The sequence below is a fragment of the Lissotriton helveticus genome, chromosome 11, assembly GCF_964261635.1.
Source record: "Lissotriton helveticus chromosome 11, aLisHel1.1, whole genome shotgun sequence".
In the NCBI taxonomy this organism is placed as follows: Eukaryota; Metazoa; Chordata; class Amphibia; order Caudata; family Salamandridae; genus Lissotriton; species Lissotriton helveticus.
This window is the reverse complement of record NC_136072.1, coordinates 1,113,637,743-1,113,664,753: the sequence shown is the minus strand read 5'-3', so window position 1 is coordinate 1,113,664,753 and position 27,011 is coordinate 1,113,637,743. Positions and strand designations below refer to the sequence as shown.

Genomic DNA, 27,011 nt, shown 5'->3' with positions numbered 1-27,011 from the left:
TGTCAGAAGATGTCACTGTGTGGACCGATATTTGGATGTTTGGGGATTGTTTTATGGTCTGGGGGGACGGTTACTTCTATTAATTTCCCTAATATCACCACAGAACGTGGCCTGCAGCAAGCACAAATGCACGCGCGCTCCCATTCCCTGTAAAACAGCAAAAAAGCAGTCTTTATTTACTATTTGAAAACTTCCCCAATGACAGACTCTGGGGCACTTTTTACCTATCTGACTAACTAATGGGGTCACTTTTGTTTCGATGCTCGGGCCTACTATCTGTCCCAGCCGTGGAGATGCGTCCCTTTCCCTGCGCCAGCCTGTGATACCCTTGCGCCACCATGGATGCGCCGTTTTTACAATACGGCGCACCATAGCGCAAGGATTGACAGATGCGTCCGAAAATCTGCCGCGTCTGTTGGCCCAAAAGTCAATCATTGCTGGAGTTGTGTGGCAAGCACGACACAACTCCAGCAATGCATGTTGAGGCCTATACTTATTGCACTGTGTCACTCCTTACGCCCGCGTACGGTATTGACGCAGTGGCGTCCTAGAAGTGGAGCAGTGAAATCTTGTAGATTTCACTGCGTTGCTTTTTTGTAATATGCTTTCCTGCGTGAAAACGCCGACCCTGCATACATTATACCTGCCGTGGGTATAATGTGACGCAGGCCTTTGCAACGTGACGCATTTCCCTAGATGCCTCACGTTGTAAATTGGCTGCATTGTTTACACCGCCACTGAGTCACAAAAGTGACGCAACTGTCGCAAGGGGCTTGATAATCTGCAGCTGGAATGGATGCCGCTGCGTGTGCAAAGCACACAAAATTCACCACGTGACTTTAGAAGCTGTATGGACCATACATTAACCTGGCAGCTCGCTTTGCCTTTGTAGGGAGTGCGTACCTCGTGTGTAATTGAGGCGGTACTAACGAAACGTCAAGTTGTCCAATATACAACCGCTCGTCAGAATCTACCATTAGGGAAGGCCTACTCTCTTCTTTTGCACTTTTCTCTTTCTTCCCGTCCACAAAATGATTATCTTTAAAATCTGCTCTTTAACACACAAATCACTAAACAGCAAAGGCCCCTGCTATCTTTTTTCAAAGTTTTCATCCTTAAAACCAGGCAGACTTTTAAGATCAACAGATATAGCTTTGCTTGCTGTACCACGGATTAGAAAATCTCACTCAGGTGGTCGACCTTTCTCTCGTCTTGCCTCTTTGTGTTGGAATCAGTTACCTTTGCACATGCCGAAATGTACTGATCACCTTAAATTCAGAAAACTTCTGAAGACTGAGCTGTTAATGCTCTAGATGTTTTGTTTATTGCCTGAGACTCTGAGCTGTGCTGAGATATCCCTCCCGGGATGATTCTCGTGTGTTATAGTTAAATTAACATAACGTCATTTCCACACAGGCCTCTCACCCGCAATACACGGGGCGACAGTAATTCTCATGGGATGCTTTATGCATGGGGAAAACAAAGGCTGTTTCACTCAGCCCTCAATAGACCTGCCTCCGCAGCGCCAAGGAGGTACCAGGCAGCCATCAATAAAAGCTCCTCTAATAAACTGGAAGAAAGTGGGAGCTTTGAGACTTACCGTGCTTGCAGGTGAGCACAGGTTTGGTCAATTACTGAATAATTTGCGTAACTTATGTGTCTAGGAATTTAACTCTCAAAGCTTCCTTTCGCTACTCCAACTTGAAATAAATAAAATAATTTTAAAAAGTTCTGTATCTGTGTTAGAGTATATGACGTTTGCTGCATGGAGGAGGCTGTACAGGTGAATTGTAGGGTGAACGGGAAACATCCTTAACAACGAAGGCATTACTACGCGTAACGTTTACAACGAAGCTCTTACCACGTAAACGTCTTTTCAACGCGTATGCTTTCAACAATCAGCGTCGTTAGAGAGGAAGCGGAATAAACTTCCGCTTCCTCTTTACGACGTAAGAGCGACGTGGTAAAGGTGATGCGGGGAAAACGAATTCCGTGGTAACGCATGCGTGGAAAAGGCATGCATTGCAACGGAATTCGTAGTAACGACATATAACCAGGGTGAACAGAGGAGGAAGTCCACTTTCTCTCCCATTGGAGGATTCTCATCCTATGAAAAGTCTGACAGCAAAATGACCTCTGCCATAGAGTTGGTACGGTGGAGGTGATGGCCCGTAAGGAACATAAAGCAGAGCTAAAGCCTCCATGAGATTAATAAGGCAGAGATAGATCTGGCATGAGGATAAATAAGCAGAGGTAATTCCACCGTAAGGATAAGAAGGTGAGGTGATTCTGCAGCATAGAGAATAATGCTTCTAAGTGCTGCACCTGCTTCCTTATTCATCCATAGATTTCGGAAATTTTACACAAATTTTCCAGGAAATTTTTGAAGTTATCCTCAGATTTTCTATTTCTACCGAAATTTCTGACCAAAGAAAAAGTTTGTAGAAGCATCAGAAAGGAAGAATGACTGGATGCAAGCAGGCGGAGCAGCAGTGACTGGATGCAAGCAGGCGGAGCAGCAGTGACTGGATGCAAGCAGGCGGAGCAGCAGTGACTGGATGCAAGCAGGGGGAGCAGCAGTGACTGGATGCAAGCAGGCGGAGCAGCAGTGACTGGATGCAAGCAGGCGAAGCAGCAGTGACTGGAGGCAAGGAGGCGGAGCAGCAGTGACTGGAGGCAAGCAGGTGGAGCAGCAGTGACTGGAGGCAAGCAGGCGGAGCAGCAGTGCCTGGATGCAAGCAGGCGGAGCAGCTGTGACTGGATGCAAGCAGGCGGAGCAGCAGTGACTGGATGCAAGCAGGCAGAGCAGCAGTGACTGGAGGCAAGCAGGCGGAGCAGCAGTGACTGGATGCAAGCAGGCAGAGCAGCAGTGACTGGAGGCAAGCAGGTGGAGCAGCAGTGACTGGAGGGAAGGAGGCGGAGCAGCAGTGACTGGATGCAAGCAGGCGGAGCAGCAGTGACTGGATGCAAGCAGGCAGAGCAGCAGTGACTGGAGGCAAGCAGGCGGAGCAGCAGTGACTGGATGCAAGCAGGCAGAGCAGCAGTGACTGGAGGCAAGCAGGTGGAGCAGCAGTGACTGGAGGCAAGGAGGCGGAGCAGCAGTGACTGGAGGGAAGGAGGCGAAGCAGCAGTGACTGGATGCAAGCAGGCGGAGCAGCAGTGACTGGATGCAAGCAGGCGGAGCAGCAGTGACTGGATGCAAGCAGGCGGAGCAGCAGTGACTGAAGGCAAGCAGGCGGAGCAGCAGTGACTGGATGCAAGCAGGGGGAGCAGCAGTGACTGGATGCAAGCAGGCGGAGCAGCAGTGACTGGAGGCAAGCAGGCAGAGCAGCAGTGACTGGAGGCAAGGAGGCAGAGAGCAGTGACTGAATGCAAGCAGGCGGAGCAGCAGTGACTGGATGCAAGCAGGCGGAGCAGCAGTGACTGGATGCAAGCAGGCAGAGCAGCAGTGACTGGAGGCAAGCAGGCGGAGCAGCAGTGACTGGATGCAAGCAGGCAGAGCAGCAGTGACTGGAGGCAAGCAGGTGGAGCAGCAGTGACTGGAGGCAAGGAGGCGGAGCAGCAGTGACTGGAGGGAAGGAGGCGGAGCAGCAGTGACTGGATGCAAGCAGGCGGAGCAGCAGTGACTGGATGCAAGCAGGCGGAGCAGCAGTGACTGGATGCAAGCAGGCGGAGCAGCAGTGACTGAAGGCAAGCAGGCGGAGCAGCAGTGACTGGATGCAAGCAGGGGGAGCAGCAGTGACTGGATGCAAGCAGGCGGAGCAGCAGTGACTGGAGGCAAGCAGGCAGAGCAGCAGTGACTGGAGGCAAGGAGGCAGAGAGCAGTGACTGAATGCAAGCAGGCGGAGCAGCAGTGACTGGATGCAAGCAGGCGGAGCAGCAGTGACTGAATGCAAGCAGGGGGAGCAGCAGTGACTGGAGGCAAGCAGGCGGAGCAGCAGTGACTGGAGGCAAGCAGGCAGAACAGCAGTGACTGGATGCAAGCAGGCGGAGCAGCAGTGACTGGAGGCAAGCAGGCAGAACAGCAGTGACTGGAGGGAAGGAGGCGGAGCAGCAGTGACTGGATGCAAGCAGGCGGAGCAGCAGTGACTGGAGGCAAGCACGCGGAGCAGCAGTGACAGCTCTTAACATTGGCTTGCATCATGGCCAGCACAGGCTGAGCTGCTCCTACACTTTGATAGCTGTGCTGAGTTGTAAGCTGGCTGAGCAGTGGATCCCTTCATCTTAAATCTTTGCAGTGAAGCCCCCAGCGCAGGTACTCAGTCATCCAGGTACTCCTGTCCTGTAACTGAATGCCCTGAAAACTGCGCTTTTTAGGTTACAAACATGCACAGGGACAGCTGAGGAAGTGTGTGTGAGGGCGCAGGCACAGAAAGGCTGCTTAGTGATGTGCGTGATGGAAGATGTGTGAGTGAGCAGATACACAGTCATTAGGAGTAACAAGTGGTAGCTGAAGGGAGATGTGCACAAGTGGGACTTCCATTCGAAATAATACAATTGACTTGTTCTCCAGACAATCAGGGATGTTGGGAATAGATACAGTTTACCATTGGTCTAAGGAACATTAATATGATTCTCACCATCATTTCACCAGATTACATCTATTTTTCTGTCAGAAAAATAGAATTATGTCACAGGATTGTTCTGCAGATGTGGACTGCTCCCACCCATCTGGGGCAGCCATCAATCCGACTTAACTCAATCGAATTTAGATCCCACATGAGATGGGCCCAGGAAAGGGCCAGGCAGAGGAGGTTTGGTAGGTCATAGAGTTACATCATCATCTGTGGATCCTGTGATGGAGGATTTCATTTAATGCAATTCTGGAAGATCATGGGTGAAAAATAGAATTGCGGGAACTGGCTACCAGGTAGAGAAAGGAAACAGCCATTACAACGCAGCTGTTAACATGCAGAGCATTTGCCAAGCATGTGTTACAACGCATCGCCTTTACCATGCATTTTTTTCACTACACATATGCCTTTATCACCCATGCCTTTACACCGAGTTAACGCTGAAAAGGTATGAATGGTAAGGGCATATGCATGGGACCGGTGGTAAGGGGAAATGCGTGATGGTAAAGGCACTGGCATGGTAAAGGCTATCGGCATGTTAGAGAAAGCGGAAAGACTCTTCCGCTCTCTCTTTACTACCCGAGAAGAGCTACTTTGTTATCGTGGTGAGGTAAGGGGGATTGGGCCTGGGACGGGTACATTAAGCAAGGGCTGTGGGCCGGGGAGGGTTGCAGTGTGGGTCTAGTTTTAGGTCTTAGTGGAGGGGTTGGGTATTTTGAAATCAGGCTGTAAGCCAGGGAAAACCTTTACCACGCATATGCCTTTAAGATATGTGCCTTTCCAAAGAAATCCATTGTAAACTTCACGCTGAAATTTCTGAACAGACTTGTGAAAGTATTGGAAAGATGAGGAATTATCAGGGGACCAAGAATTGGAATTACTGCTTTCCCTGTAATTCGTAATTGAAAAAAAATGTTGTAATTCTTTTTATTGACACATACAACAAAAGAAAAATAAGCAGTGGGTGACATCCGAGCATACAGTGTCTGTTGATACATCGTCCGGATTACAGAATAATAAACAAACAATAATGAAAGGGATCAAGGCATTTCTGACACAACAGAGTCCTCCCTTGCCGCTGAATTCTTAATTTTAAAGCATGGTGTGGCACCGTACTGTCATTTACAGAACGCACATTTTATTCCAAAATCACAACAGAATTTGCACTGGCATGAGGTTTTACTGATAAAACTGTATAGGATAAACAATAATAAGTGGAAATCATATCTCAGCAAATTTTTATTATTTGCACATCACCAGGTTAGGTGTCTTGAATTGTTTTGATCTTAGTAAATTATTTGTTTCCATCATACTTTAGAATTGCAGAAGGAAATTGTGATTTCTTACCTGCTAATAGTTGTACAGTTTGTGTTATGGTAAAAAACTGACATCCTACTGCCTTTTCTTTCACAATCTCCTTTTGCCCAACAAAATTGTTAGATAGTTAACTTTACTAAATCCTCTGACTCTGCAGAGAAAGAAGAGTAAACACCAATCTACAAGTTAAAAGAATTATCAGCAATTTTGTCAGAAGACCTTGCCGGACAAGTGACCTGTCTTTGAACTCACAGCAAGTGTAAAAAGAGAGAAACTAAATGTAAAGGCTTGTCATAAATCAATCAATCAGTACTTGTAGAACGTGGCTTATCACCCGTGAGGTGAGGGTATTCAGGCGCTTGGTTGATGGGCTAGGCGAAGATCCAAGTTGAGTCTCTTCCTGAAGTCTGTCAGCGAGGGTGATTTTTGAAGGTGGTGAGGGAGGGTGTTCCAGGACTCGGCAGCAAGGTGGGAGAAGGAGCGTCCTCCGCTGTGCGGGGTCTGGGCGAGGGAGGGGGAGCAAGGCTGACTTGTGGAGGGGGCGCATACCTCGGGGGGGGCAATTTGTTTACCAATAACTTATGATTGGAGAGATGAAGGGCACTTTTGCCCTGTGGTAGTGAGAGAATCCGAGGAGGTGGTCATGGGTTGTGGGGGCGCCAAAAATGATTGTTGCACAGGGCGCCCCCAGCGCTAAAGCCGGCCCTGCTGCTGAATCCTGTATTGTCTGGAGTTTCATGATTTTGGTGGTGGTGCCTGCATACAGTGCCTTGCCGTAGTCCAGACAGCTGGTGATAATGGCTTGTATGACTGTCTTTCTCGGGGTATGGGGAGCCATTTGAAGACTCTTCGAAGCATGCAGAGAGTGAGGAAGCAGGCAGAGGAGACTGTGTGGCTCTGTCATTTCAAGGTGATGAATTTGCAATCTAGGATGATGCCGAGGTTGCAGGCGTGGTCTTTTGGTCTGGGGTGGGTACGAGTTCAGCATTCCACCAGGTGTCATTCTAAATGTAAATGTAAATGTACAGGAATTTATATAGCGCAAATCACCAAGCGGTTTCTAAGCGCTTGCTTAGGGAACCCGTCCTGGTATTCCCCTGTGAGATAACCCCGGCAGGGTATCCGCAAGGTGAAAGCCAGGCATCCCGCCGCGAGGGGCCGTTGTGGAGATTAAGCAAGCTATTGCCCAGAGTCGCAGAGTGTGAACCCGTGAATCGAGTAGGCACCGGAGCGAGAATTGTCGAGTCCATGGTCATTTTAGGACTCAAGACCCCGCCGAGCCGGGAATTGAACCCTGGTCCCGGGCTGATCTCTGCTTCCAGGTCTGCCTCCTCTAACCAGTGAGCCACACTTCTCCACATTCTAGAGGGAGGCGTGGCTGCCAAAGATCAGCACTTTGGTCTTTCCTGTGTTGAGCTTCATACAGTTGCCATCATCCAGGCTACGTTGTTCTTCATGCAGTTGTGGAAGCTGGTCTTGGGTATGGAGGGATCTGCTGAGAGCGAGAGGATGAGCCAGGTGTCGGCGCATAGGATATGATGTTGATATTGTGGGTTCTGATGATGTCGGCTAGAGGCTTCATGTAGCTGTTGAAGAGGATGGGGCTAAGGGATGAGCCTTGAAGGACACCCCAGCAGTGGCGTAACGAAACTTGAGGGGGCCCCCCTGCAAGGTTCATCCAGGGGGCCCCCCCTCACACCAGTCCCTGTCAGGAGCTCTCAGGACAGAGTCCCGCCACCCAGGACAGTGCCAGAGGGGGCCCCGTGGAGCTTGGGGTTCCCTGCACCAGGGGGGTCTGTGGGGGCTATCATTACGCCACTGATATGGGTGCAACTTTGGTACCATGTATAGAACAGAATCCAGCTTGAGATGAGTAGAGGAAGTTACTTCTGTTAAGGTGAATCATTGTCAATAAACTTCCTTTTCTAGAACTTTTGTCTAACGTTTTTAATTTTTTAAGTGTACGCTTACAGACACTCTTCACCAATACAGCTTAAAATTGCTCATAAATAAAAAAAATTTTTTAAAGTAATGGCAAAGCCAATAAGTCAGACATGCATTTTCAGTTCTAAGCAAACCTATTGCCTTTTCCTTTCCTTGATATTTTACTGGAGAATGGCTAGAGGGCCTCGGTCAGTGCTTAATATGAGCTGGTGGTCAGCTGCCACATGGTGACATTGTTTCTGAAATGTAAAGATGAGCAGAAGAACAGTTGATTATTAATTCCATATACATTAAAAACAACTAATACCTGACACCCAAGCCATTCTTATAGCTTTAGGGGCCTCAAACATTTTGAATTGTCACACTTGTAGCAGTGTGATGGTTAGTAGTTGTGTAAGTACTGCTTTTGGCAGTGCTGTCAGTGGCAATGTGTGGTGCAAGCTGCGGTGGCCTCTTGACAAGGGCCCTTGCACTTATGTTTTATACAAATGAAGCACTGCTCGGGATAGCATGGGGTCTTGCTGCAGGCAAGGCTGGCCTCCTCCACTGGATCACCTGCACATCGAGACAGGTCATGTGGGTGGGGGTGCCGGAGGAGTGGTGGCCTGTCACAGACCTGTAACAGAACCACCACTTGTAACTGCAGAATTCTCTGACCCAAGACTTGCCCTTGAGAGGTTTGAGAGTGCTATTGGTAGTGTGTGATTGATGGTTGGTTAGGGGTGGGAGAGTGCTGTCAATAGCGTGATTGCTACTCTGTTGGGTTTGAGAATGGTTCTGATATTGTGTCTGAAGGGTGTGGGTGTTATCATTTTAATGTGACTGCTAATCTGTGAGGGGCGTGAGTTCTGTAGGTACTTTGTGACTTTTAGCCTGTGAGGGTGCGAGAGTGCTCCAGGCAGTATGTGACAACCTCTCTGTGATAGGTGCGAAAGTGCTTCCATTTGACTACTTTGTGAGTGGTGTGAGAGTGCTGTTGGTAGTGTGAGACTGCTATTCAGTGAGGGGTGTGAGAGTTGTTAGGAGTGTATGGCTGCTAGCTTTTGAAACGTGTGAAAGTGAGCAGTGTTGGTTGGAAAGTCTGTGGTGGAGAGTATGAGAGCTTTTCCAATGGTGTGTGAAAGCTAGTGTGTGAGGGGTGTAAGTGCTTCCATTAGTGTGTGATCTCCTGTCTGTGATGGGTGTGAAAGTACTGTTGGCAGAGTGAGACTGCTTCTCTGAAAGGTGTGAAAGTGTTGTTGAGAGTGTATGACAGAGGGTGAGTGAGTGGCAGTCTTTGGGTGTCTCAAACATACTGTTTGGAGCGTGACTGCCACTGTTTGGAGTATGTGAGTAGTGCTGGAAGTTAAAACTGCTAGTCTGTGAGTGGCGTGAGTGTTATCAGTAGTGTGAGATTGCAGGGATGAAACTTGGAGACCATTTCAAACCTGAAGATTAAAATGCTCATACTCGCTCACACAGTCTAATTGTAAACCGGAGCCCACGCCTTGCAGAGTTTTTTTTATATAGCGCGAACTAGAACCGAACCGAATCAGTTATCAGAGCGCTTTACATAGCACCAGTTACTTTCATTTTAGGCACGGGGAGATTAAGTGATTTGCCCAGAATCACAGGGGGTTTTTGGCGTCGTTACCGAGACTCGAACCCAGATCCCCAGGTCCGAGGTCGAGCGCCTTAGCCTTTAGGCCAACCTCTCCCCCAAGACTTGCAGGCCACCGGGACAGGCGTGGGACGGATTTTACCGCATCTTTGAATTTTTACAGGCTTGACCTGCGATTCCCATTGGTTACCCACGGGCTGACGGGATTGCCTGGGTGCCTAGAGGGGGTTGTCGGGGGTTAAGTACAGAGGCAACCCTGCTTGAATTAACTCTGCTTCCTGGACGCCCCTGACGGATGCTGCTCACCTTGACAGCCCAGTCTCCTTGCTATTTTTTACCACCCACCGATCCTCACACATGCCAGCTCAATAGGCAGAAGGGGTGTTATGTTGATGTGGACTCCGGTGCGAAAGCCGACTGGTCACTCTGGTCAACAAGTAAATGCACGAGTCCACGAGATATTATAAAGGCTATGGTTCGTACTTACAAAAGCTGTTACAGGCAAAATTGTTAGCCAAGTCAGCCAGAAGTGGACACGTGGACAGTTATTCTCCATTTTCGGAAAAAAGAGGGACTCCTCGCCCCCACGGACCACTCACTCCTTCCTCGGCTCGGACAGTCACATACACCTGCAGCTTCCATGGCAGTCACGTTTATGCGCACTTATAATTGTACTGCGCATGACAATCGTATGCTCGCACACTGTTAACAAGAGTGCTTGCTAACTCACCAGCAGCCCCACCCGCCCTGAAGACCGGCTCGCGCAGACGCAGAGACATCTTGTGGGCACCATAGGAGCCTGCCTCAGAGGCCATTTACTTAATTAAGAGGCCGGGCGTGCGCCACCGTCGTGCGCACCATTTTATTAGTGAGGGGGCCCCTGGAGCATGGCCCCGGCCCCCTGCAACGTGGCCCGGGGGCTGCAGGGGCCTCCTGTGTTACTCCTTTGGTCGTGCACGTACAATTTAATTTAAAGGCCGTTCGTGCACCATGGCCGTGCTCACTATTAAATTCCGCCGCTGAGTGAGGGGGTCAGTGGAGCGAGGGGGTCAGTGGAGCGAGGGGGCCCCTGACCAGACGCAGTGTTACGCCCCTGCACCCCAGGTGGTGCTCGTGGGTTCTGAGGTGAAGGGGGTAGGCAGATTCTCTGCGTGCGTCCTATGAGGAAGGATACAATCCATCTGAGGGCGTCTCCCTTGATTCCAATCTGATGCAGTCTTTTGATGAGTGTGTGGTGGGGTATGATGTTGAAGGCTGCGGAGAGGTTGAGGAGGCTCAGGGCCGTGATTCTCCTCTGTCGAGTAGGGTGCGGATGTTATCCGTGGTGGCAATCAGGGCAGTATCGGTGCTGAGGTTGGCCCAGAAATCCGATTGGGAGGCATCTAGCAGGCTGTTTTTCTCCAGGTGTTCGGTGAGCTGTCGATTGATGGCCTTCTCCAGGATTTTGGAGGGGAATGGGAGCAGCAAAGATGGGGTGGTGTTCTGGAGATCGCTGGGGTTTGTGGAGGGTTTCTTTCGAAGAGGTCTGGTCTCTGCGTGTTTCTATGCGTTGGGAAACGTGGCTGTGGCAATGGATGCGTTGAGGATGATAGTGAGTTGGTGGCTGATCTTGTTGTTCCTTAGGTTGAAGATGAGGTGGGGGCAGGGGTTATGGATCACTCACCTACTGAACCCAGCATGTTTATTTTAGGGGCGCTGAAGCACCCTTCCACCCCTATCATGTTTCAGGGGCACAGCTGGAACTATAAGTCCCAACACGCTGTTGGAAAATATCACGGGACAGCCGGACAGTAACCCTGGTGACATTATTATTATTATTATTATTATTATTATTATTATTATTATTATTATTATTATTATTATTATTATTATGGGACTATCTCAGGTCCTTGGCAGGGAGACTGAGCGGCAACACCTCGTGAGACCTTCACTTAAACCTGGGAGAAGCGGCCACGCGCGGCTAAATGCATGCAGTGAAACACAACAAAACATTTCCTACAAGGCGGGAAATAGGGTTTGCCGAAGCAGATAAAGACAGAGTCGTTTGGTACCCTGTAAATATCCGAAACCCCCACCACATCAGGAAGGGGATGAACGTCACTCTGTGCACGCGATATTTGCTCACACATACACGGGGGGAGTTGGGGTGGGGGTCCCTAACATTTTATTAAAGGGCTGCTGCTGGACTCCTCCCCCTGCCCCCGCTCCAGCCCTCCCTCCACCCAATCTAGCCGCAGACCTCTCCAGAAGGTCCCCTACTCTTTCCGCAGCCTGCTGGGGGTGCGGGGGCTGTTTCTTTCTTCTCAGCCCCTCCCGGACCCGAAGCCACAGGGAGCTCGCATCTTTACAGCAGCCAGGAGGGGGTGCAGCTGTAGGCCTGGGCGTCTTATTGCAGGTGTAAGGTGGGGGCTGCTATTTCCTTTCTTTAGTTACTTGACTCTTGTAAGCACACTTCCTGTCACACCCTCCCGGCTGGCATAATAAGCACAGCTGGGCTCCGGGCAGGCCTAGCGCCCGGGGCAGGTGCACGCTGCCCCACTGCTGTGGGGGCGAGGGTCTGGGACCCGGTCGGGGCAGGTGCACGCTGCCCCGCTGCTGTGGGGGCGAGGGTCTGGGACCCAGACCGGGACATGTGTAGTATGCATTTATATAGCGCCGAAGCACTCTACAAAGCACTACTGAAGATAGAATCTACCAGGTCGATTCAAAAACTCCCCGAATGAAAGCTGCGCATTTTATCACGTGGATTTATATCTATGTTTTGAGCGAATTTACAAATTTCATGGCATTTGAAGAATGTAAGGTGTGGTCTTGGGAAGCTGCCATTGTTGACGTTTTCCAGGAGTGCTCACATGGAAATTAACCCCTACATATGAAATGTACAGGTGTACATTTCTGCAGTGAGATATACAACTCTAATTTGCGCCGATAATGTTTTTTGTTTCTCCATGGAAAACCCCTTCCCTCCACACCGCAATTAGTTTTCTTCTGTAAAGTGTTTCAAGAATGGAATCTGCGGGTCTTTAAGCAGTATTTTCTGGAAGTCCGTTTTGATTTACTCTGGCAATACAATGGAATTTGACCTTTGCACTGTAGTAATACCCGTGTGAAACTTGATAAGTACACTCTATCCAAGAAACATGACTACTGGGCTGTTGGTAGAGAATAATACACATACTAGGAAAAAAACAGTAGTTCTAAAGGAGTCAGGTATGTGGTAAGAAGTAAACTACTGTTGGTGTGTGCTGTATATTCATTAAAATAAAAACACACAGAAAGCCAGTCGTATGGGTTTTTTAAGAGTTGACACGTCCACCCTGCTGGACATGCCTCCGTTGCTCTCATCCAGTGCTTTAAATGGAAATATAGAAGTGCAGGTACTCACTGTTTAGAGTTGCTGTTTCCTCCTGTGAAGTGCAGGTACTCTACCATTATAGATATTGCACCACTGCTGAGAAGTGCTGGTACTCTACCATTATAGGTATTGCACCACTGCTGAGAAGTGCTGGTACTCTACCTTTATAGGTATTGCACCACTGCTGAGAAGTGCTGGTACTCTACCAGTATAGGTATTGCACCACTGCTGAGAAGCGCAGGCTCTCTACCATTATAAGTATTGCACCACTGCTGAGAAGTGCTAGTACTCTACCAATATAAGTATTGCACCACTGCTGAGAAGTGCTGGTGCTCTACCATTATAAGTATTGCACCACTGCTGAGAAGCGCAGGTACTCTACCATTATAGGTATTGCACCACTGCTGAGAAGTGCAGGTACTCTACCATTACAGGTATTGCACCACTGCTGAGAAGTGCTGGTACTCTACCATTATAGGTATTGCACCACTGCTGAGAAGTGCTAGTACTCTACCAATATAGGGGTAACACCACTGCTGAGAAGTGCTGGTACTCTACCATTATAGGTATTGCACCACTGCTGAGAAGTGCAGGTACTCTACTATTATAGGTATTGCACCAATGCTGAGAAGTGCTGGTACTCTACCAATATAGGGGTAGCGCCACTGCTGAGAAGTGCTGGTACCCTACCATTATAAGTATTGCACCACTGCTGAGAAGTGCAGGTACTCTACCATTATAGGTGTTGCACCACTGCTGAGAAGTGCAGGTACTCTACCATTACAGGTATTGCACCACTGCTGAGAAGTGCTGGTACTCTACCTATATAGGGGTAGCAACACTGCTGAGAAGTGCTGGTACTCTACCAATATAGGGGTAGCAACACTACTGAGAAGTGCTGGTACTCTACCAATATAGGGGTAGCACCACTGCTGAGAAGTGCTGGTGTTCTACCATTATAAGTATTGCACTACTGCTGAGAAGTGCTGGTACTCTACCATTATAGGTATTGCACCACTGCTGAGAATCGCAGGTACTCTACCATTATAAGTATTGCACCACTACTGAGAGGTGCTTATATTCTACCATTATAGGTGTAGCACCACTGCTGAGAAGTGCTGGTGCTCTACCATTATAAGTATTGCACCACTGCTGAGAAGTGCTGGTACTCTACCATTATAGGTATTGCACCACTGCTGAGAAGTACTAGTACTCTACCATTATAGGTATTGCACCACTGCTGAGAAGTGCTGATACTCTACCATTATAAGTATTGCACTACTGCTGAGAAGTGCCGGTACTCTACCATTATAGGTTTTGCACCACTGCTGAGAAGTGCAGGTACTCTACCAATATAGGTATTGCACCACTGCTGAGAAGTGCAGGTACTCTACCAATATAAGTATTGCACCACTGCTGAGAAGTGTTGGTACTCTACCATTATAGGTATTGCACCACAGCTGAGAAGTGCTGGTACTCTACCATTATAGGTATTGCACCACTGCTGAGAAGTGCTAGTACTCTACCATTATAGGTGATGCACCACTGCTGAGAAGTGCTGGTGCTCTACCATTATAAGTATTGCACCGCTACTGAGAAGTGCTGGTACTCTACCATTATAGGTATTGCACCACTGCTGAGAAGTCCAGGTACTCTACCATTATAAGTATTGCACCACTGCTGAGAAGTGCTGGTACTCTACCATTATAGGTGTAGCACCACAGCTGAGAAGTTGTGGTACTCTAACATTATAAGTATTGCATCACTGCTGAGAAGTGCAGGTACTCTACCAGTATAGGTATTGCACCACTGCTGAGAAGCGCAGGTACTCTACCATTATAAGTATTGCACCACTGCTGAGAAGTGCTAGTACTCTACCAATATAAGTATTGCACCACTGCCGAGAAGTGCTGGTGCTCTACCATTATAAGTATTGCACCACTGCTGAAAAGCGCAGGTACTCTACCATTATAGGTATTGCACCACTGCTGAGAAGTGCAGGTACTCTACCATTACAGGTATTGCACCACTGCTGAGAAGTGCTGGTACTCTACCATTATAAGTATTGCACCACTGCTGAGAAGTGCTAGTACTCTACCAATATAATTTTTGCACCACTGCTGAGAAGTGCTGGTGCTCTACCATTATAAGTATTGCACCACTGCTGAGAAGTGCTGGTACTCTACCAATATAGGGGTAGCAACACTGCTGAGAAGTGCTGGTACTCTACCAATATAGGGGTTGCACCACTGCTGAGAAGTGCTGGTGCTCTACCATTATAAGTATTGCACCACTGCTGAGAAGTGCTGGTGCTCTACCATTATAGGTATTGCACCAATGCTGAGAAGCGCAGGTACTCTACCATTATAAGTATTGCACCACTGCTGAGAAGTGCTAGTACTCTACCATTATAGGTGTAGCACCACTGCTGAGAAGTGTTGGTGCTCTACCATTATAAGTATTGCACCACTGCTGAGAAGTGCTGGTACTCTACCATTATAGGTATTGCACCACTGCTGAGAAGTGCTGGTACTCTACCAGTATAGGTATTGCACCACTGCTGAGAAGCGCAGGTACTCTACCATTATAAGTATTGCACCACTGCTGAGAAGTGCTAGTACTCTACCAATATAAGTATTGCACCACTGCTGAGAAGTGCTGGTGCTCTACCATTATAAGTATTGCACCACTGCTGAGAAGCGCAGGTACTCTACCATTATAGGTATTGCACCACTGCTGAGAAGTGCAGGTACTCTACCATTACAGGTATTGCACCACTGCTGAGAAGTGCTGGTACTCTACCATTATAAGTATTGCACCACTGCTGAGAAGTGCTAGTACTCTACCAATATAATTTTTGCACCACTGCTGAGAAGTGCTGGTGCTCTACCATTATAAGTATTGCACCACTGCTGAGAAGTGCTGGTACTCTACCATTATAGGTATTGCACCACTGCTGAGAAGTGCTAGTACTCTACCAATATAATTTTTGCACCACTGCTGAGAAGTGCTGGTGCTCTACCATTATAAGTATTGCACCACTGCTGACAAGTGCAGGCACTCTACCATTATAGGTATTGCACCACTGCTGAGAAGTGCTGGTACTCTACCAGTATAGGTATTGCACCACTGCTGAGAAGCGCAACTCTACCATTATAAGTATTGCACCACTGCTGAGAAGTGCTAGTACTCTACCAATATAAGTATTGCACCACTGCTGAGAAGTGCTGGTACTCTACCATTATAGGTATTGCACCACTGCTGAGAAGTGCTAGTACTCTACCATTATAGGTGATGCACCACTGCTGAGAAGTGCTGGTGCTCTACCATTATAAGTATTGCACCGCTACTGAGAAGTGCTGGTACTCTACCATTATAGGTATTGCACCACTGCTGAGAAGTCCAGGTACTCTACCATTATAAGTATTGCACCACTGCTGAGAAGTGCTGGTACTCTACCATTATAGGTGTAGCACCACAGCTGAGAAGTTCTGGTACTCTAACATTATAAGTATTGCATCACTGCTGAGAAGTGCAGGTACTCTACCAGTATAGGTATTGCACCACTGCTGAGAAGCGCAGGTACTCTACCATTATAAGTATTGCACCACTGCTGAGAAGTGCTAGTACTCTACCAATATAAGTATTGCACCACTGCTGAGAAGTGCTGGTGCTCTACCATTATAAGTATTGCACCACTGCTCAGAAGCGCAGGTACTCTACCATTATAGGTATTGCACCACTGCTGAGAAGTGCAGGTACTCTACCATTACAGGTATTGCACCACTGCTGAGAAGTGCTGGTACTCTACCATTATAAGTATTGCACCACTGCTGAGAAGTGCTAGTACTCTACCAATATAATTTTTGCACCACTGCTGAGAAGTGCTGGTGCTCTACCATTATAAGTATTGCACCACTGCTGAGAAGTGCTGGTACTCTACCAATATAGGGGTAGCAACACTGCTGAGAAGTGCTGGTACTCTACCAATATAGGGGTAGCACCACTGCTGAGAAGTGCTGGTGCTCTACCATTATAAGTATTGCACCACTGCTGAGAAGTGCTGGTGCTCTACCATTATAGGTGTTGCACCACTGCTGAGAAGTGCAGGTACTCTACCATTATAAGTATTGCACCACTGCTGAGAAGTGCTGGTACTCTACCAATATAGGGGTAGCAACACTGCTGAGAAGTGCTGGTACTCTACCAATATAGGGGTAGCACCACTGCTGAGAAGTGCTGGTGCTCTACCATTATAAGTATTGCACCACTGCTGAGAAGTGCTGGTGCTCTACCATTATAGGTATTGCACCAATGCTGAGAAGCGCAGGTACTCTACCATTATAAGTATTGCACCACTGCTGAGAAGTGCTAGTACTCTACCATTATAGGTGTAGCACCACTGCTGAGAAGTGCAGGTACTCTCCCTTTCAAATTAAAGACGTGCAGGTACTGAGTACGGGCCAGCACATGCCAATGTAAAGCAGGACAGTTATCATTCAGAGGTCACCAGGGTAGTAGAAAATGTCGCTTGTCGATTGTTGAGCCAATAGAAGCCGGTAGAAATATGCAGCGGTAGAAAAGACAGGGATAGCTAAATAAGTGCTGTTCGCAAGGGGTGCTGCATCATCCGGCAAGAACATGTCCGCAGCCGGTCCGAAAGAGTGTATAACGCCATATATTACCATTGCTGAGGGCGGATGGGGCCAGGACTCACCAGAAGTGAAGCCCCGAGTGGGCCATGCTGCCCTCTGCTTCCCTCAAGGTAATATATAGCACATTACTCCTGGATCTGCAGGTGTGGTCTATGCCCTGCTGCTCTTTCCTGTGCATTAGGCATGCACACAGGTATGGATGCAGACTCAGAGCAGTCTCATTGCATAGGCCCATAGTGCAAGCAGCTAAGATGAATAGCTTGACTTCATTAGGAGCCATCTGACCTCTGCTGTGGGGATGACGTGATTTGACCTTTGCACTGTAGTAATAAATGTGTGAATCCGCGTTTAGCGCACACACAAGGAGAACAGAATATTCCAAACAGTATGGTGGCTTGTGCAGAAAGGGTGCGGGGTAGAGAGTGTAATAGAGGGATGCACAAAGGCCCAGAGAGGGGAGTTACAGTGGGATTGGACCTCAGCTCCTTTCTGAGCGCCAAGGTGAGGGGACGAGGGCAGTGATGGGCTGGTCAATGGACAAGCACAATGATTTGCCAACAGGCAGGCACCACTGAAAGGCCGGTAGGTCTGGAGAAGAGTCAGGCATATGCTAGATTTGATGACTCTTTGGACTAATGCATCCATTAGAGGGATCTGTATTTACACCCATGGTCAAAGGTCTAACCCTAGTAAGGCCAGAACGACCTTCATTCTCCCAAGGTCAATACAATGTGTCCCATTCACCTAAGTACCAATACGCATCTGTCCTTAGTGCAGAGATTCCCCATCAGGGGGAACACGCGCCATAGAAATACACATATATATTGTCGAGTCAAGCAGAGGCCTTCTTTACATTGGCTGACTCCCCTGCGGTGCAAATCTTCCAACTGGACCATAGCCAAGGCTGACTTGATTACGATGGCAGATATTTCAAGACCCAACAGGTCTCCTGATACTTCATGTGACCAACATTGCATTCGTATATCTTTATAACACTTCTCACAAAAGCTGAAATTCGTGAAGTCTGCTCCGAGGGCACCTTGAGCCAGGCCTGGGCAGGGACGACTCTAAGAAAATATTCTCACTGCATCTGAGAGTCCGCTGAATGGTTGTTCAAGAATACATCCCGAGTAGAGAGGTTACATCTGTGGAGTGAGATCAAATCCGAGAGCACAAACTAGCCTGTAGGCACCTTAAATAGGCCTTTGTCTTGGCTTTTAAGTCCACAGCACTTTCCATGCTGAGGCACAGGCCCAAACATAATATGAAAAGTGATAGTACAGGATACAGAATAGACACTGATGTTGCCAAAAATCCTGGGCTGAATGAAGGTGACAGAGATGCTGAACAGAAAGTGAAACCCAACAAAGCAAGTGATAACTATTCAGGACCAGACTGGGAATGAAAATCAGCCCTGGCAACCATGTTTAAACCAGCCCCACACAGCTTGGTGCTGGTAAACAGAGGGAGCAAGCAATCTTTTATTGACTGGATACCTGTGTTGAGGGTCTGCCCGAAAACACATTTTGAGAAAAAAGCTTTAAAAGGTGCAAATTAAATCCCACCTTTTTGCATAGATGAGCTAAGCATGTTCAGTGCTCTACCAGGCAGTGCAACCAGGCCTGATTGCAGCCCGTCACTGTGCAGACCACCAAGGGAAGGCCAAGGCGCCCACATGTCCAGCAGTCATTTTGGCCCTGAACTGATAGATTCACACTGGTCAGGCAGTCTGGACTCCTGGCCCAGTAAGAATGAGATTAGACAGAGGAGGAGTCTAATGGCACAGAGGTCAGAGAGGGCGGAGCCAAAAAGGGAAGAGGGATTCTCTACATCTGCAGCTTAAGGACATTATGGTCCAACCCATTCTTAGAGGAGAAAAGGCTGGACCGCACTATTAGCCACATGGGATTATTTACAGAAAGGACAGAATTGATGCACCGGGCCAGACCCAGGACTTGAATGCACGCACCCTTCGCTAAAGCCTTGGCATGACTCTTGGCACGGGTGCAACAGGAGATCAGCAGGCCCTTCGACCTCATGGGAGCCAGCTCACAATCAACTTTCAAGTGCAGTTATCACTGATATTTTTATTTTGAGCTTATTTCAGTCAATGTATGATATTAAAAGATATTACACAAAGTCGTATAATCTGTGCTTGAGTGAGCTAAAGTGGACTACTGTTATCAATATTTGAGCTGGCGAGGCGACTGAAGCAAATCAAACACATTTTGTTTCTAAACACACAATCATAACTCATGTACTGGTGATGCAAGCAGACACGAACGAGTGTTATGACATGATCTATACATGTTAATCTGTTTGGAATAGGGTTAGGTCCTAATGAAGCAAGAACACTAGTCCAATTCTGTTTTTAGGGCCTGGTTTAGAGATTGGCAGGGCGTCCGTCAGGGTGGCAAAGGACATTCATTCATGCCCAGTGCACATGTCATGCCCGGCACCTGACGCAATCTGATCTATAGGTACTTAAAGACCATTCGTTCAGCAAAGTGTGCATGAGTTCAGGGCCTGACTTTGGCAAACCCCATTGTTGTACCTACCACATCTGCCCAGAGTGCCTACAGATGGTTTTCACATTCATGAAATTTGTGGCAAACTGTTTATGCCCACAAGTGGTTGACATGCCGTAGATTAAACCAGAAAAATTGAAAAGGCTGCGGGGGAGCCTGACGCGACATTTCACTGTGGTTCTTCATGGTCACAGAACCCATCTTCCATCCAAAGTGCTTAGGAAATTAGCATGGACAGTTCCATAACAATAAGCGACATTGCATAGAACTAAAGCGAGCGCAATGCCTCATTGTTGACATCTGCAGTGACACGAAGGTCACATCTTTCAAGGCCAGCTGTGCATTCTCCTCTTCTGAGGTCGGTAAACGTATGATCATTTCATCAGGTGATTGTAGTACCTTGTGTTTACAATGTTCTTAAATGGCAAAACCTGTGCATGAAAGTGATAGTATTAACTCTATTTGAAGGCTAGTGACATGCAATCGTGATTGGCCATCTAATTCGGGTTCTTTCTGTGATCCTAGGGCTGGGTGCAGAAGTCCCAGAGCTGGAAGGAGCAACACCCCTGGCTCTTCGCTTTTGACAGCAGCAAAGAGCACCTCTCGTCTGTGCAGTCCTTGCCACCTGGTCCCGACAACCAGCAGTCGACACACTGGAACCCTCCCCGCTGCGGCGTGCCGGACTTCCCGGTGCAACCAGATGGCCAGATTGGCCGGAATCGCCAGAAACGCTTTGTACTTTCAGGGGGGCGCTGGGAGAAGACGGACCTGACCTACAAGTAAGTCTGGAACCCTCGCTTCTCACTGTAGAGCTATCCGCGCCATCGCCCTGCTGGTGTACCCCAGTCATCATACCTCTTTTCACTCCTGTCCAGACCAACATGGCAACCTTGCTGCTCCTGTCACTGCATCTACCAGCCTGCTTTTCTCACCTTACTACCTCTACACGTCAGCGTCTGTGCCTACATGCTCTTCTCTATCCACAGTGTCTCGTTTCCATTTCTGGTCTGTGTTTCCCTTCAAAGACAGATGTCGCATTGAATGAATGAATGAATGAATGAACAAATGAATACATTTATTTTATCAATTAATACAAATTGTTACAAAGAAATCGAGCAAAAATGTCTCCACCCGCACAATTTCTTCAATGAATGAATGAATGAATAGTAGCTTTATAAAGCGCAGACTTAGCCCATGGGCATCAAGGCGCTACAGAGGACTAGTGCACAGGCAAGTAAAGATGATCATATCACAGTTTGTGTTAAAAGCCAAGTTTTCAAGGCATTGCGGAAAAGAGCATGAGGCACAAGGCCTGATAGCTCATCAGGAAGAGAGTTCCATAGCCTAGCAGCAGCTGAGGAAAAGGCACTACCTCCCCATCTAACCTTTTTGTACCTTGGGACTACCAGCAAGTTCTTGCTGGCAGACCTAAGCTGCTTGGTAGGGACATAGCGGTGAAACATTGCTTTAATAGCATACGCACCTTGGCCATAGTAAAGTCATAACACTTAAGCAATGCGCAACAGATAAAAGAGATATAAACCATATATTAAAACCGTACAAAAGTTCTTTCACATGGTGTGCAAATTTCGCTTATCTGACCAGTTCCATTGGGATCTCCAAATTGAAAAATAGTTTCATGGCATCTGTGCAAGTAATAATAATAATAATAATCCACATTTGTATAGCGCACAATCACCCGTTAGGGTCTCTAGGCGCTGGGGGCCGTCGGGAAGATTAAGCAAGCTATTGCCCAGAGTCACATGGTGCTGGGCTAACCTGCCGCCGGTGCCGGGGATCGAACCCTGATCCCCAGATTCCAGCGTCAGTCGCCCTGGCCGCGGCGCCACACCTCTCCCGTGTGCCATATTTTAAAAACAGAAGTTTCAATAAAGTGCAACATGCGTGATTCCAACAGTGACATATGCAAACCAAGTGAACCATGGATTCCTCATACTGGTGACACACGCTACAAGTAGTAACCGCCTCTAATGTTTTCCAGCTAGTGTTGATAACTTTTATCGGCAATACCATAAGTCTCACTGATAAAATTCACTTTAAAAATTGTCAATCGATCATGGTAGGAGCTAGCTAATATCCTAATGTTACTACTGGAAGACTCCAGCTCCTTCATGTCATCTTCCTTGGATAATAGCCTGACTTGTTTTTAAAAAATAGATTTTAAAATTCCAGGTTGACGAATAAAATCCTGCCAATGATTTTGCAGTGGAATATTCGCTGTTTGCTCTGGGCATACTTTAATAGAGGCTTCCGCTGCTTCTGTTTCTCAGGTGTCTAGAAGTGAATGTGGAGTTCGTGTGCTTGTTACATGTGGGCACACAAAAGCGGAACAGGAACCTTCACACTTATAAAAATGTTGATAATTTGCCTCTCCACTATTAATCAAGAATATTACTCTAAAAGAATGGAACGACCTGTACAAAGAGTCTTTTTTAAAGCTCCTGGCAAAAGGTTAGCTTTTAAAAGGATCGGTTTCCACACACTCCATAAGTGATTTCTATTTTGGTGAATATGGCGTCCACATCTGTGGTTCTGAAGAGACAATTCAGTGGCGGTTCTTCCATTGGGACGTCAGGCATTGTCCCCCTATTTATGTTGCCCCAAACTCCCAGAGTGCCCCCTTAATCCCCATAGTGCCCCCCATTAGCCCCTTTATGAAATGTGAAACATTTTTAAAATTTTTATTTCAGGCCACAGCCTTTTTTTACAGCCGCGGCTGGCCTGGTTGCAGCAGGAGGGTGCGGATACGTGGTAGAGCATGTGGGGTTGGGGCTTAACATTGACATCAGCAGGCACTAGGAGGGCTACTAGTAGCCATGAATGCTATGCAATGAGTTTGCAGTGCACATGTGAGGTTGGCCGGTTGACTTTCTGTGACCATTCCGACATGCGCACTAATGTCTAGAGATGCCTCGCCCCCTGCACCGTTAGGGAGCCGGGGGCGTGGGGGGAGGGGGGTCACAGCAGAGTGACTAAGCATCTGCACTGACTTGGAATACCTTTGCATCTGTTTTGGCATTTTTTCGTTTGCGTTTTAGCCAGTAGGATTTTACTCTTGACGGAGTACATTTATTTGCAGAGTTCTGTTTCCTTTAAGTTTCATTTTTTCGTTTGAAAGTATGTGTCCTCATATTTCTGAAAAAATATGAATGCGTTTTCATCATTAGTCTCTTGTGGAAGGCGCATGGACTGTTTGGACTCTCACTCTAACTACGTTTGTGACCCTGAAACTTTCCTGAGTCCGACTTGGATGGCCAAGTTTAAAATAAATGTTTTACATCACCCGCCAGGGCCTATTATTTGTGTTTGTGAGACTGGGAGTGTATAACATACTTTACTCCCTGAATTTGTGATTGCGTGCGACATTGCCTGAAATCTTCCCACTTCACTTGACCTATTACTTGGTGCGTTTTACATATAGTACACCGGTTACAAAATGGCAGCAGTCGGGCTGGTAGTGGTGTAAACATTGAAATTCACAAACATTTAAGACTTTGGGGCAGATTTATGTTAACTGGCGCATCCCCAGGGATGCGCCAGTTAATGTGCGCCACAGTGCGCCACTGCTCCGCCACCCATGGTGCGCCGCATTTATGATGCGGCGCACCATGGTGCAAGGCAGTGAAGATGCGTGACGCATCTCTCGGCGTACGGGCGGCGCATTGCAGGAGTCATGTCGCAAGTGCGACATGACTCCTGCAATGCACAGGGGCTACCTCTTCAATGCATGTTGCGTCACCCTTACGCCTGCTTCAAGCAGGCGTAAGGAATTGACGTTGAAAGTGACTGAGTGAAATCTCATAGATTTCACTCAGCCACTTTTAGGAGACGTTCCTGCGCAGGAACGCCCCCCCTGCGCAGGAACGCCTCCTTATGGCGCAGGGCTTTCCAACGTGACGCATCTCCTAGATGCGTCACGTTGTAAATAGGGCGCATTGTTTGCGCTGCCGTTGCATCACATTAAGTGACGCAATTGCGGCACAAAGAGGCGCAAGGGCCTCATAAATCTGCCCCTTTGTCTTTAAGTTAACATTTTATCTCTGGCAGACTGAGATGAAATGTTAACTTAAAGACAAAGGGGCATATTTACAAGCCCCTATCACCACCAGAACAACAGTTGTTTTGATGTTGTGGTGGCGATACTGACTTTGCCCTATTTACAAGGCAGCATTAAGCAACTTAATGTGATATGCCTGCCTCAATGACTGCCTGTGTTATGGCTCGTCTTTCATATGTCAGGGTGCCTCACACAGCAAATTTACTCCCCAACATATTTTCTCACTAGTGGAGAACGGTTGGTGCATTTGGTATAAAATTCACTGACACTAAAGCGCCTTCCACATTACTTCAAACCCTGACCCGTGGCTGGTTGGAGATAGAGGGCAGAGACAGAGATGGGTGGCCGGCGGCTGGTGGCAAAGTGCACTTTAAACTGTGGTCTCCAGTTGTGCAGATAGCACCCTCTGCAGCTCCTCACATGCAGCGCCTCCTGACCGTGAAGTGATAAGTGCTGTTTGGGATGTGAACCTCGAGTTAAGACTGTCAATCTCACTCATTTCAGAAACTCAAAAATCCGATCCTGGCCTTTTTGATTTTAAATAACCCTCGTGGGTTGCCGGCCGAAGCCCACACACAGATACCTTCTACACAAAAAGGCATCTTCAAGAAGCTTGCCTCAGTTGTTCCTTCGCGAAACAAAAGGCAGCATGTTGAGACGTGCGGATGCCTGCAGAGTGCTGTTTGTTTGAAAGTTCACTTTAGGTGAGGGGCTCGCTCCGCCCCTAGAAAAAGAAAGTGTTTTTTGGGTGTGTTTGTGTGTTTTTGCGTGAGTGTGTGCATACATGAGCATTTTTGTGCATGTGTGTATGATTGTATGTATGCATATGTGCCAGTATGTGGTTTTGTGTACAGAAGCATGTGTGTGTTTGTGCCTGCGAGAGCTCGTGGTTGTATGTTGTGTGTGTGCAGGCCTCTCCCGTTCTCCCTATTCTTTACAAAATACTCCAAGCCATTGGTATTATATTTGCTGCTCCTTCCTGCTTCAGTACATCACGTGTCTCAAGTGACATGGTCTTGGTTTTTGCTTTTCTTATTTCATGTGACTCGGTGCCCCTCTGCCTTTATTTTCATTGTACTTGCTCGGTGTCTTTTGTACGTCTATTCTGTTCCGTCTCGCGGCTTGAACTGGCAGAGATTGACCCTTCGAAATTACATTTCCGGGTTTCCAGGCATATTAAAGAGGGGCTCACAACATAGTGTAGTGACAATTGAGCCCTCTCTTTTCATTGAGGACAGAAATAAACATTGCTGTCTGGAACCTTGCATCTGCATGTCTCTACCGAAGTCGTTTTCCTCAACAGCTTTAATTCTCTCCTTTTTGTGTATTCTTAGTTTCATCTCCTCCAATTCTCTATCTCCACAGTGAACCCAACACGCACACTCCACTTACCCGTGATCACTGCGTTTTCTTTTCTTGCTGACGTATTTTGACAGCTGAGTGTCCCATAGAGTCCAAGGACGGAGAGCGCCTCTAGTGTGAACACCTTTATGACCCACTGATAGGCTCGCAGGTCCAGAGTTCTCAATATTGCTCTGTTACAAACACCCCCAAAACCTGAACTCACCCTAATAGACATGTTAATGCAGTAGGATATGGGGCAGTCATTAATGTATTTAAATGTTTTCAAGACTACACATTCAAAATTGCTTTATAAACCTTGCTGTCACACAAAATCATTTCTAAAAATTAGCTTTAAAATACATTTGCCCCTCTTTTAAAAAAAATATTCTCAGGGAAATCACTCCAACTTCCCTTAAGTCTGTTCGGCTCACACACATTGCTTACTCGTTAAGTAAAACTCATCCTCAACATTTACACATCACAACTTTGAAATGTCACCAGCTGCCACTGAGAGGCATCGCGTTTGGATGTTGTATAAAATAAAGTGGAATCATTATTCAAAAGAGCATACATAGCATCAAACTTCCTTACGAAAAAATGTGTATGAATCACAGCTTTTGTTGAAAGATTTTCAATCAGTTTGAATGCCTGCAGGAAGAAGGAGCTCTAACTCAGATTTGAGCAAATATGGAATATTGACACAATTTGTATCAGGCACTAATGTTAATGCCCTGTGGTCTTCAGCTGAAGCTGCAAGAGTAGCGGTAGCAAGAAGGAGATTATTATTATGGTTAAAACCATGGAAACGTGATCAAAGCCAAAGATCTTCGGTTCATCGGCTACCCTTCCAGGGCATAAAACCATTTGGCCCAGAACTCAATCACTGATAGACCTGTCAGCCTTAGGGTAGTCTTCCCCCAAACTATTTGCCTTCCTCCTCTTAATTATTTTTGCTGATCTTGTTTTTGCTGGCCTTAGGACTTTGCACACTTTACAACTGCTAACCAGTGGTAAAGTGCTTGTGCTCAATCCTTAAAACATGGTAACACCGGCTTATCCCCAATTGGCATATTTTATTCACTTGTACATCCCTAGTAAAGTGGTACTACAGGTATCAGGGGCCTGTAAATTAATTGAATCTTTTTGGGCCTTCAGCACTGTTTGTGGCCCACACTCCGCTTGCCCTTTAAACCCTTCTCAGGTCTGCCATTTCAGCCTGTGTGTGCAGATGTAAACAGCCATTTTGACCTGGCAAAAATAAACCTTTTGCCAGGCCCAAGCCTTCCTTTTTAATATATATAAGACACCCCTATTGTAGGCCCTGCATAGCCCAGAGGGCAAGGATTAGCGTATTAAAAAGTTGCACATGTACCTTTAAGTTTTTCATGTCCAGGTAGTGAAAAACTCTTAATTTCATTTTTCACAACTGCAAGGCCTACCTCTTCCATATGCTAACATTGAGTTACCTTATTACATTTAATAAGCTGTAATTTCCAAATGGGAGCAGAGAACTAGTCCATGTTTGGTGCCTTTGGTATTGTAATGAAACATCCTTTATCATGGTAAAGTCGGATTTTAAATTACAATTTTGAAAATGCCGCTTTTAGAAAGTTGGC

The 27,011-nt window shown here is 47.3% G+C and overlaps 1 protein-coding gene across 1 annotated transcript in view; it reads left to right on the top strand.

The window, feature by feature from the left end:
- Positions 1-27,011, top strand: part of LOC144792670 (stromelysin-3-like) — a 152,801-nt gene that overhangs the window by 76,381 nt on the left and 49,409 nt on the right. The window contains 1 exon segment of the mRNA XM_078667817.1: positions 20,499-20,752. Coding sequence (XP_078523943.1) covers positions 20,499-20,752 — 254 coding nt within the window.